Genomic DNA, 20916 nt, shown 5'->3' with positions numbered 1-20916 from the left:
ATAAAAAGCACCTTGCAATTAACCTCTGACACAAAATCCAGATAATGGCATTGCAAATGTTGATGTGAAAACCATGCCAACCATGTAGCTTCAGATGTAAAGCTTCAGATCAAATGAGGGTACTGACACAATCCACTTTCTTTCTTAATAATATATAAAGTAATTTGCTCCTGTTTAACAATCAGGCCTCTGTCTCTAAATTTGCACTTCATAAATCAGAGATAGAGGATTTTTTTTTACATTTGTCTGCAAGAAAAAATGAAATTTTTGTTTATCCCATCAGCCATTTTCACTATTTTTCTTGTTCTCATAAAGTGGGATTTTCACTTGGAGATGGGTGCTACTTGCTAGAATCCATCATCTTGAAAGGTATGGCTTTTCTTGCAGACTGAAGATGGATGAGCAAGGTCTGATGCCAAAAAGCCTTTAACTGCTCTTCTGGTGTTTCTGTACACAAGTGAGGTATTCTTGCACATCCTCTGGAGAACCAAGGATGAGAGGGACTCTCTGGTGAAGACTCTCAGGTTTCACATCCAACACCGCCTCAGTCCCTGTAGTTGCCATCCCACCTGCCTGCTCAATGATGAAAGCCATAGGATTGCACTCATAGAGAAGTCGGAGCTAGAAAGAAAGAAGGAGCACATGATTGCCTTTGGGGGAATTTACACCAAAGAACTTACTAGAACCTAACCTTCCTTTTGTCAATTGACCTAAGTAGCAATGTCTCTCAGTTAGTCCCACCTTCTTCACTTTCCTCCTCTCACCTCCTTTAACATCTTCTGTTTTGAGGAACAGTGTACAGACCCTGCGTCCAACCATCACCACCATTGTTTCCAAGGTAATGGACTAATGTGCAGCACCAGTGAAACTGTATTTTGTCAAAAATGTCAAAAGTAGCTGTCAGGCTCACAGACATCAGCAAAAGAGTTCAGTCAGCTAAGTTAACAGTACCCGGAAACCAAAGTCACAATCTCTTCTCATATGGAGGCTTTATGCATTACCTCAAAGCTTGGGGTAATCACACTGTGCTTGGTCAGGATATTTTGGAGTTTGAAACTTGATGCTCCTGGTTTCAAATTTCAGGATTTCATTTCCACTCTTCAGAAATGTGGATAGATATTAGTGGCCTGAACTCATCCAGATAGCGACTCTGTTTTCAGAAGTAACTGCAGTAATTAGTAAAAGCAAATTTTCCCTTTTGGTATGGAGACACTTTTGGTTTGGGCCCTGATATCTGTTCACATCTTTAAAAAAGTTGCCTCTGGAGTGCCTGTGTGGAATGCAAACTTATTTGGGACATATGCCAAAAGAAGTTTCTGTGTTTAAAAGGACATGGATATTAGCTGGCTGGTTTTTAACAGACATTATTTATATAGGTTTAGTTGAATCTTTGATGGTCTATGAAGTGCTTATGTGAGACAATATTAGTACATACTATGTTTAAAGGGCTGTTCATGTGTGCAAAAGAGAGAATATTTCCTGGGGAAAAGAAATCATGACAGAATGCAACTGTATATAGAGACAAAGAAATGGGTTGGACACAGGACATTACTACCCATCATTCCTTTATCACGCTGTTTGTAATGAAACCATGTGTCAAAAACTTAAATAATACATATTACCTTCATTCGTATCTTCTAAAATGCTACTTGTGGTACAAGGTCTCCACCTGACAGGCAACATAGGACCAATAGCCACCATTGTTCTTAGTGCATGGCCAACTAGTGCAAGATCATGAGCCAGAATATAGCAGTGGAACCACATGTTGAGTTTCTTATTGCTTATACGGTGACTACGTGGCTTAAATCAGTTTTCCCTCAGATAATAGTGCAATTGCACTTACGGGTCTTCAGATGGGCTCTGTCTTCAGACTAGTTTAACATTTTCCACCTAATAGATAACTATAAGCCTTAAATTGATAAAAAAATATGATTTAATATATTTAATTTGAAAAGAGGATCTATTTGTTGGCTAATAGAACTATCAGTGGTTATTGAGAATTTTTTTTTTGCTCTTTCTTTAACCTAATGAAGGAGTTCTATATGCTAGAGCCTACATGCATGTCATTTATGTTTGCTATGACACTTGGTTCCTTTCAGCTCTCTAAGTGCATAGAGTGTCTTTAAGGAGATAATGATCTGGTACCTGCCACAAAGGCATGATCTCTCTATCAAGAAGAGGTTTATGTGGAAAATACTGTCTACATCTGCCCTCTGAGAAGGAAAGAAGAAAACGTTGATTTGTAATGGTAGTAGTTTTGCTTCTTTCAATATTCTCTCCATTATTTCATTATGGCAGTGCAAACCAGATCAAACAGTCAATGTAGGCTAACTCATACAGAAATCTTGATTTTTATAAAATTCTATACTTTGTATGTTTGTCCTTTTGTTCTGTTTCTTGTATTTTCTCTACACCAGTGGCTTAACACAGATTTCAAAACAAAAATTTTAATTTGAAGAGGCCCATCAGCAAATTCAATTTTCTCACACACAGCAAATTCCTTTTTTGTCTGTTGCTCTGATACACAAAGAGATCCACACTGTTTAATGGGCTGAGGGTTTTTTGAATGGTTTATTTTAGTTGGTTTTGGTTGGTTGGGGTCTTGTTTATTTGTTCTCCTCCCCCCCTTCCCCCCCCCCACCCTCCCAGCTATGCCAGCTGTCACAGGTATCTCAGCAGGTTTCTGTGGTACTGAAATATTTCACTTCAGAAAGATGAATAAAGCCCTTGGTTGCGGTGAAGATCATTTGAGTAGTTTGTAATAGAAAAGCACATGGGAAGATATCTGTCCTAAATTGGGAATTGCCTAAATAGGCAATTGTTTAAATTTCTTGCCTAAATTTGATAGCTGACCATCATATCAATTAATTTTCCCCAGGGGGTGGAAAATTATTGTTTATATATGTAAACTATTCTTTTACGTCTGTGGGAAAACCACAGGCATTAGGTTGACTAAGTTCACCAGACAGTAAGTCAAACTATTTACCTTTCCTTTAGGACTCTTCTGGTTAGCAGGATACATGAAGATCCCACCGTACATCAATGTACGGTGAACATCAGCTACCATGGAGCCCACATACCTGGCACCATATGGGGAACTGCCATCCTGAAAAACATAGAGTAAAGCATTAAATCTACCAGGCTAGACAGCTAGTAGCACAGAAAAATGTAATTTTCTTACGAAACAGGAATCAAATCTGCTTACATCAATGGCTCCTTACAGACACTACGAATGCCTAAACCATCCTGAAGCATAGCTTTTTGTAAGATTGGCTATGGAGTTCTAAAAGAAGCACTTTAAAGAGCTGTATTCACAGCATAGAAAACAAGCTGCTTGTAATTTGAGTGCAGAACCTGTAATTTGGTATCAATCCCCAGTCTGTGAAAAAGCAAGGGTTGCAAACTCACTGCAAAGTGAGTAAAAACTTCCTGACATTATCAGAACAAGGTATCCATTTGTTTGCTGATCCTTCACTGTTTCCTAAGCCTGGGCATGAGGTAGAATGTCACTTTTCACAACAGGTCTACATGGTTCCCAGTGGGCTTCTAGCCTATTTGTCAAGTTGGGAAATTGGTCATAATGTTCATTCTGCAGCTTAGTTTGGGAGAAAACAATTTATTCATGAATATGGTTTTCCTTGCTCCAAGCTGAGAAATTAATGTAATTGAAGGAAAGTTCATTTTAGTAAGAGCAAACAGGGATTCATAGCAGTGTCAGGTTTGTTGGTTATAAAAATGGAAAGGAAAGGTAGGAAGTACAGAAGGCAAACAAGGTGTCTTGCATAAATAGAAGTAATGGTAAGGAAAGGTAGGAAATATAGAAGACAAACAAGGTGCCTTGCATAAATAGAAGTTATATACACCAAATATATAACCTGAGGAAAGCAATGTATCACCATACTTTTATAAGGAGGAGATACACAATACAAATGTAAACTGAAGGAAAGCTTTTTGAAAGCTACTATGCCACGAAATCTGTCAGTATATTTCACTCTGTCTTCAATGAAGCAGAGGAGGAATTTGTGCCTCCTCAGAAAATTATTAGACACTGGGACTTCGTGCACATTTAATACACGCAATTGTGTATTGCAATGCTACAGGTTTGAAAAGACCTCTGCACATTTTTTCTGTCTGGATCAGTTGTCTAATGAAAGATCCTGGCAGAGCTGAGCCACCTGAGTACAGATCACCAAGATACAGTTGGGATATGCTGGATTTCCTGTACATGTGCAGGTCATTTACACAATTTATGTGTATAGGGGCAGTGTTATGTGAAGATGACGAGATCACACTTGCAATTTTAATTGCTTTTTACCCTGACAGAAATTCATCTGCTAGAAACACAGAGCTGAATCTGTGCTGAGAAAATTACATATGAGAAAGTCCTTCATTCTGATACTGTTATCTCTGGAACTACAGACTGAAATAAAAGTTTTGCATCACTTAGAGTCCAGCTACCTGCAGGGGAGGAATAAATAGTCCTTTTAGTTATTAGAAATGTTACTTCTCGTTTCTCATGAGAAGTTTAACAGGTGCTGCATGTGTGTCAGCATATTGCCTACGCTTTCTTCTCAAAAAAAGCAGAGCATGAGTGATAGGGAGCTCCATACTGACTTCTGAGTAATGTCAAGCTGTGTGTTTGCCCAGTGAGAACTTCGCACTGGTTTGGCTGATGCTAATGAAGGAGTTGAAAAGCCCTGATGTTCCCTTAGTCAGCATTCACAGTGTTTGAGTAAACTTGTGATTGCTCTCAGTTTCACCCTTTTTTTTCTTTTTCTTTTTTTTTTGTTTGCTTAACCCGAAGGAACAAAAAATGGCTCATAACAGATAGGTCCTGTGATATTTTTTTCTTCACAATGTGATGGGAGTTATTTTTTCATTTCTTTCTTTATTCCACAGATATTCCAACAGCTATGTTCATCCACAGCAAAACAAGGCCATGTTTTTCTTGCATAACTGTGATGACTTAGGAGAGTGGGGGGAGCAAACTACAACAGCAAAACCCTGCACCCCTTGGTCCACCTACTGATATGGTAACAAAAAAAAGCACAGAGTTTTTATTAGGGTTTTTTTATATCACTCAGGCACATCTTGGCTGACTGGCAGAAGAATGCTTCATGCTAAAATCTGCTGTTGCCAAGCTTTTGATGGCATTGCTAAGGCAAATCCTTAACTGTCTGATCTGGAATGCTGGTTACATAGTGAGGGAAAATATCTCCTCTCCACATAAACAGTTGATTTGTAATATTTGACTGCTAATGACAGTGGTACAGAATACAGGACAGCATCCTACTTTTCCTTTTTGATTTCTAACTTTTCGATTCTTTTTGGCAATGTTAGTGTCTTCTGAACAGCATATTGATCAAGAACCACAGGGAGGAAATACAGGTAGGATCAAAGGGAAAAAGGGGTAAGGTAGTGACAAGTAGCTAAAATAAATGCCTAGTCTCTTGGTTTCTAGTGACCAGAAGGCCGCAGGATCATAGGTGGTCTGCCTGAGTAAGAAGGGGTCCCCCATGCCCCACACCTCCTCAGGTCATAGGTAGGGGGTATCCAGCAGATACCCCCACTGCCCTTCTGCATGCTGAAGAGAGGAAGACAAAGATACCAAAGCTGTGCAATGTGCTGTCTGGGTGCTGCAGGGAAGGTAGGATCATTACCAGTGTAGCTGGTAAGGCTTACAGGCAATGCCAGGAAGCAGTTTTCATGCTATGGAAGTGTGGTGACACCTTCTCCCTCTTGTCCCCGCACAATGCAAATAGAATATTATTTTTAAATCAAGGAACTGAGTTGTTCTGTTTCCAAAAGTCAGGTTCCTAACAAGCTTTCAGATAGGCAGGGAACCTTCTTGTGCTTTGTGGCAGTAACACTGGTGCCTTGGCCGTTCTCACGCAGACAGCCCTACGTCTCAGAGTAGCAAAGCAATGTGCTTGCTCAACACCCTTGAGGAGGCTTCTGCTGCCCCAAATAACCTATGCACCACTGTTTTTTTGCTTTAAAGTAACAAAAACACCTTCTGCAAACTTCTATTGCATCAGTGCAACAACACTTTCAAAAGATTTTCCTCAAATTAAGCACAGATTTAAGATAAAATAGTGTTTGCAAATGAGGTTTTTCCTGTATGTCCTAAGGACTGGTGAATCACATGATAGAGCTGTCCTCACTCAGCCTGTGGTGAAATATCTCTGGCTGGTCATTCCACTGAGTCTGAAATTTCTTCAGTCTTTTTGAGGCTGCCTGGAGTTGACCAAGAGTCTTACTTCAAGCAGCACTTGGTTGGTTTGCAAGAAACACAAATTAGTAAATCCAGTGTTAGTGCATTATACTGAATACGTAGCTAAGCATAACATGAGCAGAATGAGAGGCACAGATGTCCTCTTTCTCAGCTGGATTAGTTTTCAGGAAGCATGAAATTTGTGTTGTGGGCTTCTGCTTTTCTCACAGCTGGACTGAAAGCAGACTTTGAAGTTTCAAAATTACCTCAAATATTAAAAATGAATGTGTTTAAAATGCTATGATGCGGCACCCTTTGTAGCTACAATTTGATAATACAGAAAACACATTTAGATGAGAGGTCCGCATTGCAATATATGTGAGAAGGAGCTTCTCACAGGATTATGTTTTAAACTCTTGCTTGTTAACTTTCCCAGGTACAACACCCTGAAGTTTTCTACTGGATACATCAGTTTTCACATAGCCACACTTTCTAGGGAGCTTCCAGCTTTCCACATTGAGAACTTGCGTGGTATCCTGCTATGGGTGACTTGAGGCCATACAGAGTTGTATGTCTCCACAAGGAAGTTCATCAGATGCAGTATGTTCTCATCTTTATCCCTCTGAAGGTTACAGTATAATCCTCTTAACAGCATATACTGAAAGTATGCCTTACACCATTCGGTTTTTTTTCCCAACCTATGAGTCAGTTCATGCTCCATATAATTCAACTAGATGATAGTGCAAGAGTGATACTGCATACCTCAGATGCAAACATGTGCCGGGAGGAGAAGGTGATGCTACCCAGATCCCTGAAGGCACCGTCTGAGCAGTATGTGGAATCTAGCCCCAGATGCCCAGCTGCACATATGACTGAGATGCATATTCAGATAAGACAGAAAACAAGGATACCACCCACCACTTTTTGCTGGCACAGTTTCAGAGCTTTGTTGAAAAACCTGGTCCTTCATGTACAACACATTTTCCTCCACACAATGAGGAACAAGCTATGAATTTACTTACCAAAGTCTAAGTTATGAAAGACATCAGGGCTCCAGAAGAAAACACATTGGATACATACCCAAAATGGATCCAACAGCATGAAAGGATTACATGGGGCTGAACTCAGTGAGGCCTTCAAATCCTTTCCCATCATCCAGGACTTTGTGGAATGCAGTACCTGCCAGCCCTCAGGGCATCAGATACAGTGCTAATATTTTCTTACCTCAGGGAATTTCTTCTTTTGTAAATATTCTGTCATTGCAGGATCAAAATACTTTGCATAACCTTCGTTCAGACTGTATACCTTCCCTTTCTTCTTGATTTTAACATCTTTGTCAACCAAAATAAATTCACCAAGACCCTGTAGAAGAAAATGGTAGGCCAGCTATTAGCAAGCAGCAGAAAATTTAGTTGGCTTTCTGTAAAAGTTGCTAGTGATCAGTAGCACTAGTACACTAGTGATGGCAGAAACTCTAGTACACTTGGTCCTTTCAGCAACAGTCTGTGTATAGCTTGATAGCATTTCAAACAGAGCAGAAAGCACAGAATCTGTGTTAAGTTCATGAAAACTTGTCACATTATTACTATAAATAAAAAGCAATTCAACTCTAATAGTTAGCTTATCAAAAGAACACCAGGCAGCCCTGAAAGCAGATGTATCATGAATTTCTGACCACAAATCGTAATGTTACAAATTAAGAAATTACACTGCCTTCTGATTTTTGAACTTTTCTTGCCTGTCTTGCCTAAATATCTTAAAGCGAATGCTACCCCCAGTGTTGCTGTCTGCAGTCTGAGTGCAACTTCCACCTTCTATTCCTTTGTCTCTAACCAGAGCATCTCAGATCCCAGTTCCTCACACTTGGCATGAGCCTGTTTATAAGGTTAAAAGAAGTTTCATAATAATGCATTCTCTTATCAAAAAACCTCCTATGCTATTGCTCTCATCTAATGTTGTTTCTTTCAAACCAGAGGTCTCTTTTCTTCATTACTCCAGTAACACTTTTTGGGCTCCAGGGGTGGGCACCAAGTGGTGGCATATATCCAATTGTATGGGTATGGTTGTGCTTTTGCCAGTTGTTGGGTATGCAGCTTAGAAGGCTTAGCCATAAATCCAAATTGCACTCAGGCAATCAGACATCACTCTGCATGAACTGTATTGAAAAACAGTTCTTGCCCCCAGGTAAACACAGAACATGCTGAGGTTCTTCTACAGAGAGAAAAATCAAGAACAATCTAAAAGCAGGAATCCTTTAAGTGGAGGCAAAGACACTGCTCAGAGTAAGTTTTCTTAAGTGTCTGTGCAAAACAGCAGTCTGGAATGCTCATAACTTACACTCTCCTTCACTGATTAGAAAAACCAAATAGAGGGGTTGCAACCAACATATTAATGTATTATTAAATACTTGTAAGGTGGAGGTGGGATGCTCCAGGACATGGGTGAAAACAAGAATCATATAGATCTCCTAGATTAGAGACAAGGAGTAACAAAAATCATTAAATCCAAGCACAGAAGGCTCTAAAAGATTGTGGCAATGTGATTAACACCATGACTGTACCGGATCGAGCATGAAGCAGTCCACTCCTTGCCCTGTGGAGAGGGCAACCAGTGTAGCACTCCCATACAAGGCATAGCCTGCAGCAACAATACGGCGTCCGGGCTGCAAAGCATCTTTTTCAGAGGGCTCGTCATCTGTTTCCTGCGGAAGAATTACCATTGGACTGAGGGTTAAATTCTTATGAGAAACAATCAAAACAACTTTTCAATAATGTCGTGGGGCAGATTTTCTTTTTGTTTCTATGCAGGCCTTTGAAACAACTGAAGTAGAGATTGTTCCCACTACTTCAGGGCAAGTCTGGTACAAGTACATGTGCACGCTGGGACAGGACGTTGAGAGTCTGGTATTTATTACATGTCATGCAATCAATACAATACTTGCAATAAGAGCTGATACCTTAGCTTTACAGCACAGTCCATTAATTCCAGATGACTAGAAATCTGAGACATAGCAGAGGCACTAATTTTCTGGAAGTATAAATTTAAGCTATCATTCTGACACCCCTCAGAGGAAATAACTGTGAGCTGAGTGCAGTCATTAGTATTACAAACTGCTTCAGTAATCAGACTAAAAGCATAGACGGTGCAACATGATGGAACCAAGACTGTGCATTGGTCTCTGCTGGTGAAGAGATGGGTAACTGAAGTGGTATAAATGTTCAAATTAAATATAAAATAAAATTTTATAAAAAAATATTTATAAAATATATATAATTGCACATAAAGTAGCATGTTTAATGTATGCAGGTGTGTATTTATAACTCTACATAGAACATTACATGAGATTTCACGTCAGGCTTTTAATCACTTTCTGACATTCATATTTTGATTTGGCACTTTGGATATCACTGAACAACAACAGCTCAGTCAGACCTGGTGCGAATATTTCCAGCCAGCAATAGGGGTGTGCCTTAGCCAGGGCTTACAAGAGGTTTACCCGTGTGATAAGGAAGAATAACAGACACGGATGGGCACCTGGGACTGCAAAATGGGTAGAGAATGCTTGATAGTAATGTTCCTTTTTAAAAGCTTGTCAGTTGTGAAGGGTCTTCTGTGGATGTTTTGATGGTGGTTTGTGAGGAATTAAAATGAGATCCTTTATTCTGGTCCCGGTTTAGCATTTTATTGTTTCAAACTCAGACAATTTCTCAGTGATTGCATGGGCTTAATTAGATTAAGTAGCAGCTAAATAGAAATAGCAGGTCTAGTCCAAAATATGTGGTTAAAAAAATAAAAATCAGTGACTATTTTGTGTAGGAAATAAAATATTTCATGAATATTGAGTAAATTCTTTAAATAATCAAGAATGCCTTCCGCAGATAATTTCCAAAGAAAAACACGTCTCCTCCAAGGAGAAGATCATACCAGAGAGCAAGTAACTCTCAGGGTGCCCATTAGGGTCCTACCCAGGTGGAAAGCTAAGAGTAACCTGGGGATCCCATTCACCATTTCATGCCAACACCTGGAGGAAAGCTGAGATGAGAGACACCAAAACTACATATTTCTTGGCATATGAAGACAAATTCCACATCAAAATATTTTCATTTTTAACTAAAAGATTTTATTACTTTTGTTACTGTGGCTTACAGTTTTTAGCTGTATATTTTGCTCAACATTATTTATTAGTATTATTTTACCAAGTTCTTCTGTGGAAGAAATTCCAGTTGGCAACCAGTTTGCCACAGGACCTGAAATAGAGTGTGTACAAATACATCTTGTATGCAGTCCCTTGGAAGTGCTCTACATCAAGCTGCTTATTCAGCGAAGTTATAATGCATGTAATGAAGGAAGACTGGTTAAAACCCCTGTCTGCATATTCCAGAGCTTTGAATACTGACGACTAGTGGCTAATCCTTTGCTAAACGATCTTTTACAGAACCAAGGATTATACCTTACATAGCATCTTCTCTTTCAAAAATATATCTCCACGGCACATCTCAACATCAAAACCAATGGTTGTCTATAATAGACTAATGGTTTGCAACACTAAATGAAGAATTAAAAATCTATTTACAGAACTAGTTGCAAACATATTACGATTATTCTAGGGTTTTATATGCTTCCCTCATTGAATAAAAAATAATTTTGTATAAACACAGTAAACAGGTTTGCCTTATAGTGCATGGTGTTTATATAGTATATGTAGCTGCTGGTTACATGTGTTGTTGACTTAAAATATCTTGTGAGATGAGCTTTTCAGTCCTATCTCTTAAATGCATTTTCTACGTTTACATGGCCGAGAAACCACACATTTGCTGACTCTTATGAAAAAACGGAGGAACTCTTCCATCAGGAGATGTACAGTTGGCAGAATTAACTTGTTTTTCCATGCTAATTCACAACCGCATTTCCTAGAGGCAGCTTCCAAAAGGAAGGAAAAAACTCAAACAAATTATTTTGCAGAGCTTGTCAGAATGTAAAAAAGCTAGAGATCAGCTGATATTTCACTTTTAGGACTGCAGAAGTCCTGCCAAGTATCATGCACTGTGAAACAAACCAGGAAATTAAGCTGGCCGGTAGACTCTGATAGCTGCTGAATATTTTCAATCCTTTCTAGTGCACAGATGGATTTCCTTTCCATTACATTTTGACTATGAAATGGTGGTAGTCAAATCTCTTTAGAGGTCTTTATGCAAAGCACTGAAGTAAGCAGAGGGACTGCAGAGGAGCTCTGACAAGCAGTGACACAGCCGCTTTGTCTCGTTGTTGGTGCAAAGCAGATGAAACAAGGTCTGCAGAGTCTTGCTATACGGGAGCCCTCCGGTGATATAAGAGTTTGAAAATATTTGCATGTATGGTTTGCCTAACATCACATGGAGGAGTTCTGATCAGCACCGGGTACAGCTCTGGAAGGACTTGGTTTACAGGTCTCCATTTGTACCATGTGTTTCATGAGTATCCATTGCATTTAATTGAACTCTTACACCTTCCCCATGAGGGACCACATAGAAGGGAGGATGTTGTCCTCAATGGATGCATCTGAGGTACTGTGCAAAGATACACGTTGAAAAAAGAATAAAACAAAGCAGCAGTTTCATAGCATGTATATGCAGTATGAACGGAGAGTTGTTGATTCAGCGCAGTGGCATGAAAAATTTTGAAGAATCCAAGCGAAAAATACCTATTGTCCGTACCCTCTGCACCGCAGCAGCTGGGAGCCCCTTAGCGGCAGTGACTGTCAGTGTCTTACTGCTTGCTCTGGCTTCCACTGATTCCACAAGGGACCTCCCTCAGCCCTGCTTTCTTGATGTTTCTGCTTATTTTATCAATACCACCCATGCATCAGAAAGTAAAAGCCAGATGCAAAATTAAATAAACCTCAGATGACATTAATTTTTTGGTGGTTTTCTCTATGAAACTGACACAGTGCTTTTTGGCAGGAGGCAATGGTACCTGCCACTATGCTGGTGGCTCTGGACTGGGAGCAACCAAAGAACCATTTTCAGGTTTGCAATGTGCTGGCACTGAGTCTGACCTTTGTAGAAAAGTGCTGTTTATCTTTTTTTTTTTTTTCTGAAATAAGGTAACTATTTCAGTTCTGGAGGGTAGGCCTGTGGAAATGAAGTGCTGACATGGTGAGATAATCAGATAATCATCTGAGAATTGGAAGGTAATAAATATCAGACAGGAGCTAAGGATCATCCTTTGGAATTACAATTCTTATAGCTTTTCCAAATGAACCTTGAATAGTTTGAAACTGTTTTCTTTCTTAAGTGATTCTCATCCATCAGGATAAACATCTCACCTTTATTCCTTTCATACTACTCTTTAGTAACAATCGATAAAGTACTTATTGTTATTTCATTATTTCAGAGGGTTTGAAATTAATAGTATTTAAAGTTAGCAGTGTTGCTATGAAATTTGCTTCTCTGAGAGAAGGGTGCATTAATTAATATGTACTCTGGAATTAGCATTTTAATGGAAAGAATTATGCAAGTGAAAGACTGTAAATTCCACATTGTTTCTAACTTCCCAGGGAAAATTGGTAAGTTGTTCTTATAATTGACAAACCACACCACATCCTAGCAGCAGGGTTTTCTTTTGTATATGAAGCATTTGTACAAAGCAATGTAATTTTCTTTTTATGAGGTGCTGAAGGTTATCTGCCCACATGAAAAACAGAAACTTAGAAACAGTATTTTACAACAAAGATGTTAATTAGAATCACAGAACAGTTTGGGTTGGAAGGAGCATTCCAAGGCCACCTAGTCTAGCCCCTCTGCAAGGAGCAGGGACATCTTCAACTACATCAGGTTGCCTAGAATTACATCCAGCCTGACCTTGAATGTCTCCAGGGAGGGCACATCCACCACCTCTTTGGGAAACCTGTTTTACCACCCTCACTGTAAAGAATGTTTCCCTCACAGACAGTCTCAATCTCCTCTCTTTTAGTTTAAAACCATCACCCCTCATCCTGTCGCAGCAGACCCTGACAAAAAGTCTTTTCCCATCTTCTTTACAGGTCCCTTTAAAAAACTGAAAGGCCACAATATGGTGTCCCCAGAGCCTTCTCTTCTCCAGGCTCAACAAGCCAAACTGCCTCATCCTTTTCTTGTAAGAGGGGTGCTCCATCCCTCTGATCATTTCTGTGTCCCTACTCTGGTCCCTCTCCAACCGGTCCATGTCTTTCCTGCACTGAGGACCCCTGAGCTGGATGCAGTACTGCAGGTGGGGTCTCATCAGAGCAGAGTAGAGGGGCAAAATCACTTCCCTCGACCTACTGGTCATGATCCTTTGGCAAAGATTGGTCTTGGCTGCAAGCACACATTGTCGGCTCATGTCCATTATTATGCTAGAGCAACAATAGTGGAAGGATCAGAAAATAAATTGAAAACTTGAACATTTGGGAACAATATGAGTTCTTTGGGGAATGTTTCTGTTCTGAAGCAGAATCCTTCGGAAGACTAGGCAGTCTGTAGTCTTCATACTCGTTATCAGGTGAGCTACAGATGGTAGGGAAATCTGATCTGTATTTCCACCTGCTAAGCTGTATTAATCACACTGAGCACTTGCTTTTAAAGCTAATGTTTAGTATTTATGTGATGCTGCTTACCACCTTTAAGAACAGTGGACTACACAGCTATTGCCCACTGTAAATGTTAGGAGGTGCTGTAGTCTTTTGGGTTATCTTTAGAGAGGTAAGTGAAAAGGATGGGGCCCCCTTTGCTTAGCATAAGAACACATGGCATCAGCTGCATCCATACAGCTAAACTCTTTTCCCTGCAAAAACCAAGATGGTAGAAGATACTGGAGGTAGTCCTGGACTGCTGTTTCCACAAACCATACCCAGGCATCATCTCAATGTTGTCTGGCCACGGCTGCATCTATGATGGGCGTTTGTACTAACCACTAACAGTGTGGACAGCCATTTTCCACCACTTGGCTTGTGCCATGAGTCTATAGAGATCGTGCTCTGAGTCTGTAGGGATCGTGCCCTGAGTCTGTAGGGATCGTGCCCTGACTATTCGGTTTGCTAGTAGATGCATATTCTCAGCAGTGATGATTAGTGTATTGCCTAACAGAAGGCAAAAAAGGAGGACTAGCCAGTTGAAAATTATAAGTTAGAAGGTGACAGACTTTAAAAACTTATCTTCATATGTTTGAAGTGTAGCATCTGAGCCTGTAAAGACTTCTTTGCAGTCACAAGTACTATAAATGTTACTTCACAATAGTAATGGCCGAGGGTCTCTCATAGTCATATGACTGTGAGCTCAGGGTTTAGGAAGAACACCAGCTACTGAGAGATTAGCAATCAAATCACAAGACTTGGCATGACTCTAACTATTAACGTTCATTAATTGGCTACACAGTTGCTGTTCTGTAAAGCCCCATGAGAATAGATACACTGGCAGGGCCCTGATGGCTGTAGGTGACTGCTTCCTTTAGCCGCAGGAGGCTTTCACTGTTAGCATGCTTATAAATTCCCATCTGTAACAAGCACACAACACTCAGTGGGAGGTCACCAAACTGCTAGCCATAATACAGTCCAGGCAGTGCCCATCGGCCCTCCCCAGTCAGTATCCATGAAGACAAATACTGTGATTCACAGGCACTGTGACACCCTGCAGCTCACCTGCAGCGAGTAAAGAATCACTGAAGAGCTACCCAGCTGCCTAATGGTGAAAGGGTTTTGTTTAAGTGTCTGTGTGTCTGAAGGAGGGAAGTGCCATCGCACAGCAATTTCATGGGGCTCAATGTCTCCTTCCTGGGAATTCAGGCAGCATTTTAGCACATGCGAATTTCAAGTGTCATCTTTTACTTTCTCAGGCTCTATTGATGACTTACAGAACCTAGGAAAGAAACTAAGCAAGTTGACATACCCAACAAATTTTGCTTTCACCAAGCATATAATGCCATGTATGCTTTGTTGTCTTACCTTCTTGTAGATAGCAAATATCGTTCCTATTGGTGCCAAGCAGTCTATATTGGACGAACCATCAAGGGGGTCAAAGCACACCACATATTTACCCTAAAACAGAATTGGCAAGGGAAGCATTAAATGACACATATTCTTGCGCTCTTCTCTCCTTTTACTTGACAAACCCCATATTTTTATCACTGCGTTTAGTCCTGCAAGCATGCCCGACATGGCTTGCCAGAGAGAGCTGTGCTGTTGACCCAGCTAGCCCTGCAGCATAACACCCACTCCCTGCAGGGCCTGCCAGAGAAAGAGGAGAGAGCATGTTTCTGCTGAGATATCTGATGATATCTGATGATACCTGATTTTTCTGCACAAAATCTGATAGAAAGGAGCAGTCCTCTGCTGCCAAGTAATGCAAGAAATCACTTGAAAGCAAAAAGGAGTGACTCATTCTGGAAGCAAGCATCTTCCTCAAGTAAATAAGGGTGTGGTTTTCGTTTTTTTTTTTTTTTTTGTTACATTCTGTTCCAGACTAAAGGATTTGCCTGTGATGGGAGGTTTGAGAGTAAGAAAACATCTTGGGGAAAGGCTAGGATGCATCAGCGCAAGCAGTATCTTGCTGCAATAGGACCCCCTCCTGGGAGAAGCGTGGTGAAGCAGTCAGGTGTTTCTTCTGGACACATAATGTAAACCCCAGTTCTGCCAGCCTTTCCTCTCATTTTATGTTGCCGCCTTATTAATGTAATCCAAAGCTGTTACACTGGGGCTCAGGGAATACACTAGTACACATACACCTGGGATCTGGGGTGTGTTAGCAAGATCAGAAACGATCAGTATCCCCCCTTCGCAGAACTTTAATGATAACTTTACCCTGCACAGCTCATTTAGCTGCTGAGCCGTGCCCTGCACCACGGTTATTAATCAAACCAACGCAGTAACAGTGCGAACGCTCCGCATGCCCTTGGGGAGGGTTGGCTTTCACACGTGAAGCACGGCTGCCCCCTGCTGTCGCCGAGCCGGTGTACAGACCCGCTTGTCCTTGGGGGTGACGATGGCCTCTTTGTTCTCCTCCGAGACCAGGACGCAGGTGCTGTAGGAGGACTGAAGCATGTTAATCACCAGGGAGTTGGATAGTACGTCCAGCTTCTTCACTTCGTCCCCGGTCACGTTCACAGTGCCAGCTATACCGAACCTACAGAAAAGGGAAAACGTCAAGAAACCGGAGGGAGGCCAATGTTACATGTTTTTAGAGGGAAAAACCCCAACCCAAGTCAGGATGGCTCCTTCCTCTCATCTTCGCACACCTCTAATCTTTGGATTAAACTACTAAAGTGAATTATGAGATAGTTGCTGCTGCTAAAAAACAGAAGCATGCATAAGAAAGGCATCATTTTGGGGGTTTATCTGGGTCATTTTGCTCCTGATTGGATGTTGTCCAGGACAGACCAGTCCCCCCAGCCCACCCAGTGGGTGCCACGCTTCCCTAGAAGCCTCACAAACAGCTGGCAGGAGCTTTGAGGAAGGAGAAGGGGCAGTTAGCATCTGCATTATTTTCTGCCATTGACTGCTTAGAGCTCCATGATGACCTTTAACCTGCCCTACTCAGTCCCCAGCCACCCCAAAACTAGAAGCATTGAAGACACCTCCAGATAATTGCTCATGCTGAACTGTGTTCCAGGATAAGGTCTGTTTCATTCGGTGGCCCTTGGCTGGGTTAAGATGATGCTTCCATTCCCTATTCCAATTTTAGCAATATATTAATGAGGAAGTATATGGTAGCATACGTATCTCTGAGATTTCTAGTTGAGGAAGCACTGTTTAGACCTGATGTACATGATCTGGGCATCTTAAAAGTATAAGGAATCCTGCTGGAAATAGATATAACACTTTTATTTATTATGGACCAAGAAAAATAAATGAAAGGGGCAACTAATTAGTCCCCAGGGTGTTGGTCAGCAGCAGGCACTAGCTGGAAGCAGGGTAAGTCTTTTATTTTACTCACAGCTCAAAACTGCCTGAGCTTTTTGGAAGTATAGAGTGTTTGGGGCACTCTATTTTTGAGTGCCAAGTTTGAGATGCTGGAAAGTACCATGACTTTCAGGGACTGCTTAGCACCCATTCTTCAGTTAGTGTGTTTTCAGGCACATTCCCAGCTCAAGTCTACGTCTTGGAAAAAGTCTTCCTTCACTTTTGAATGGCAAATGTGCTAAAGATTCATGCTGAGGTCTTTAACATTGAAGGAGACACTTCACAATGTCCTATTTGGAAGCATTATCAAAATCAGAGCTCTCTAGCTTCGCAAATGCAGATGGATGCAAGCCAGTGACTGTGGCTGAAAGCTTGCCAGGAGAATTTCTGAATTTTCATGGTTACTTGGTGTAATTTGAATGGTGCAAGTTACTCGTTCGGGTGTTTGGATATGTCAGATATTTCTGGTTCATTACCTGAAGCTTTTGTTTATTGAAAAGGACATTTGCTCTCTAACGTAACAGGCATTCTGTTTCTGAGGGGAAGATTCACCTAGCACAGTAGCCATGTGTCCCGTAGACTAGGTGGCTATTCTACCTCTAGACTAGAGGTAGAGACTCTCACTACTTATTAAACACTTCAGATGCTGCATATTAAAAGATTAAAATGAGATAAAAGCAACTGTTCCTCTAAGTCAGGGAGCCAAAACAGCTCAGCTTCACCTAGTAAGTACAGAGACAAATTATAGTTTAACAGCGAAAGGCACAGGAGCTTGGTGCTGTGGTTAAATTTGAGTATGTCTCATGTCCTTTCTACATATGACGTTCCATACCTCTAAAGTGAGGGTGATAGTAGTACTGAGACATTGAATTCATCATTTGCAAAGATCATAAAGGACTCTGATCAAATGGTCAAACTGCCAACGAAGCACAAAACCCCCTCGAGTATTACACATTTTGGTGTTTCCACAGGAAGAAAATAAACCAAGCCCACAACAAAAAGCCCAGCAAATTACAAACATTGTGTTTCTTAACGAATACATTACCTGTCTTTCTTATGCGTGGTATGCATGTGTACATATGCAGGAGCGTACAGAAACATGTATATCAATACATAACAAAACCTATATATTTTAAATACATAATTTTATTAGGACATTCCAGCTCTCTGAACTGCTTCAGATAGATCACCATTAAAACAATGACACTGATGTCTATTTCATCGGGCTGTGTGAGGAACAGCTTGGTTCATTCCAGGCTTTGCTAAGGCAATTCTTTATTCCTTCTTTATTTGTTTGCCAAACCACTACATGCCAAATAGTGCTCTTTGTTTTCCATATAGGGCCTTTTAAGACTCCCCATCTGTAACCCTGATACTGCTTGAGGAAGAAAGGGGAAATGCACTTATGTGTGGCAGCATATGGCATTTCTTGCAGGTCTGTTGCTTCAGACCATTACTTACACTGCAGTGAGGCAGAACATCAGCTCCCAAAGATAAGCCAAGTTCTGATTTGCATAGCTCAGCACCAGGTTTGGATGTTAGCAGAAAATATCATGGTGTGATATTCTGCACTGCAAATACCACAGTGTGATATTCTGCAAATTCACAGTAGATTTAAAAATAGATCAATATCAACATTTACGAGGGATGACGAGGTGAGCAATGCATTGATGTTCTGGCTTACATTTTTAGAGTAACAGCAGTTAGTTTAAATGTCCACCCTTCTCCTGATATTAAAATAATCCAGAAAAAGAGATTTCCTGCTTCCCACTCTTGACAATCTAGGGTCTGACCTCATACATACAGTCACTTGGCTTAAAAAAGACACTTCCAATGTATTTGTGAATCCCTGCCCACTCCCCAGCCTTCCTGTGCAAGCAGCTGTCTCTCTAACCTCCTCTTCCTCCCCTTATAGCTAGGTAGGACTCACATGTGGGCAAGGCCTGCCTTTCTGACTGCAGAGGAAATGGCCTTTATGGCAGTCAGCATGGAGTTGAGCAGCTGTGTCAGCTCCCCCGTTGCTCCTTTAACACGGCGTCCCTTCTCCATAACGAATCGCGTGAGTGTTAACATATCCGTTTCGAAGGGGGTTTTGTCGGACATTTTTGCTGGATGCCAGAGTTCCTCGCTCCTCGGCTGGGCAGGACACTTTATTGCAGTGCTGAGGTCCCGGGTAGCTGTTTTATTCTGAGGCAAAGCTGTTGTCTGCGTTGCTGGACAGATTTTATTAAGATGTTTCTGAGACCATGTGATTGAGTGCTCAGAATAACTGCACCCCAGGCTGGCTCCACAGCTCCTCTGGATGCAGAAAAGGAGCCAGAGACAGGACTATAGCTGTTAACCAGTGCTCAGCTGCTTTTCCCAAACACTGGAACTGGTGATGTGCAGATCTGTTAACATACTCAAATTCTGCATTAGCCTGATTGTAATGCAATAAATCTTGCTGTCCACTTAGCTGGAAACTGCTTTCCTGCACCTGCCACTCAGCAACAAGCTCAGCACAGCCAAGGCAAAGCTCACAATTTGCAAGGCAGGAGAAATGAAGGCATGGGGCATAGGTAACCACACTTGTTATAGTGCCCCACAGCAGAGCATACGCCATGCTGTGGCTCTGGACAATGAATTTCCCTTCCCATGTTGCCTCAATCCTTGTTCACTCTCTTTCAGCCTCTCCATAGAGGAGAGTTTTGTAGGTGTATGGCACAACCCATGGGAATCAGGAGGAAGTGCAGGGTGCATCTAGACATGCATTTATTAAAATGGTTTATGATGCTAGTTGATCTGCTGCAATCTCCTTTTAATGACTTCATTCCCAGTCTGCGCTACTTGTAATATTATAGGGCTTGTGTGAATGAGAGGTACTGGTGAGGTGTGGCTTTATGGGTTACAAAATAATTACACCTTCAATAATTTATGAATAAAGCTTATCTGATTTAAGCATGTCTGTGTCACAACTCACAAAATGAAATTTTATGTCATTTTGGTATTGTAGTATGCCGTGTAAATATAGGTATGTCCAAATTTGCAATTGTACTGCCTGTAACTCCTTACAAGCAATATACCTGCATCACATGCTGCTAGTGTGAAGGTGGACAGAACTGTCAGTGAGCTAGCTACCTGCTATCTGGAACAATGGAATTGTGGACTTTAATTACAGCACTGTCTTCCCACTCAGATAAGGAAGTAAGAACAATTACGTGTTATAGCCTACATTTTACTTATTAGCAGCACTCTCTTGTTTTTAAGCAGAAGATGTGGGAAGTGCACAAGCAAAACAAGAAAATAGAGAGTTACGCAAGAAAAGGTTCATTGACTTTCATTGTTATCATTCATTTAACCCAAATTACTGCACTAAAATCGTGCCAGGAAGACTGAAACGAAGTTGAGTAACGAAACATACCTAGCTTTGGCTTCATTAATAGGAACTGCAGCTGTAGTCACAGTTTTGATTTCCCTTTGCATTCCTCTTTTAATCTTTAGCATTTCTTTGTATTTTCCTAAAAGCATCTCTTCACCTATGAACAATGCATCTTGTGGAGAGTTTTAAAGGGATTTGATTGCTAAGGTTTTCTACATTGAAACTAGCCTCAAGCAAATGTCTTCCTTGAGACTGACAGTAAGGGGCAGAAAAGCATTAACTGAGTCTCTTCAAAGTCCTGTAAAAGTGTTTTAGAGCAGTTTAGTCTCCCCTACAGGGTTCAAATTTTACCACCTCTTGCTTTTTGACTGCATTTTTCCTAAGGTGTGGTGGACTTCAGAGGGAAAGTGAGGTGACAGTTTACAGTCCCATCACCCATTTTAATGGACATAACTA

At 41.0% G+C, this 20916-nt stretch overlaps 1 protein-coding gene across 1 annotated transcript; it reads right to left on the bottom strand.

Moving 5' to 3' along the window:
- Positions 1–426: 426 nt before the first annotated feature.
- Positions 427–19272, bottom strand: LOC136005054 (fructose-1,6-bisphosphatase isozyme 2). The gene is made up of 7 exons (XM_065662167.1): positions 19033–19272; positions 16164–16326; positions 15150–15242; positions 8775–8915; positions 7439–7576; positions 2987–3106; positions 427–621 (listed from the first exon to the last, which is right to left on the bottom strand). The coding sequence occupies exons 1-7, from the start codon at positions 19203–19205 to the stop codon at positions 427–429; spliced, it is 1023 nt and encodes a 340-aa protein (XP_065518239.1). The 5' UTR covers positions 19206–19272.
- Between the last annotated feature and the right edge of the window lie 1644 nt (positions 19273–20916).

This window comes from Lathamus discolor, chromosome Z (assembly GCF_037157495.1).
Source record: "Lathamus discolor isolate bLatDis1 chromosome Z, bLatDis1.hap1, whole genome shotgun sequence".
Taxonomy (NCBI): Eukaryota; Metazoa; Chordata; class Aves; order Psittaciformes; family Psittacidae; genus Lathamus; species Lathamus discolor.
Note: the sequence above shows the minus strand (reverse complement) of the source record. Positions and strands in the feature narration are given on the sequence as shown.

Bases quoted from the DNA above. Each gene is read 5' to 3' on its own strand.
- LOC136005054 (XM_065662167.1), bottom strand. From the start codon at position 19,205: ATGTCCGACAAAACCCCCTTCGAAACGGATATGTTAACACTCACGCGA. The intron at 15,243-16,163 runs GTCTGTACACCG...ATTCTGTTTTAG, and splicing joins TCACCCCCAAGGACAAGCGG to GGTAAATATGTGGTGTGCTT. The intron at 7,577-8,774 runs GTACAGTCATGG...TTTCTTCTACAG, and splicing joins ACTGCTTCATGCTCGATCCG to GGTCTTGGTGAATTTATTTT.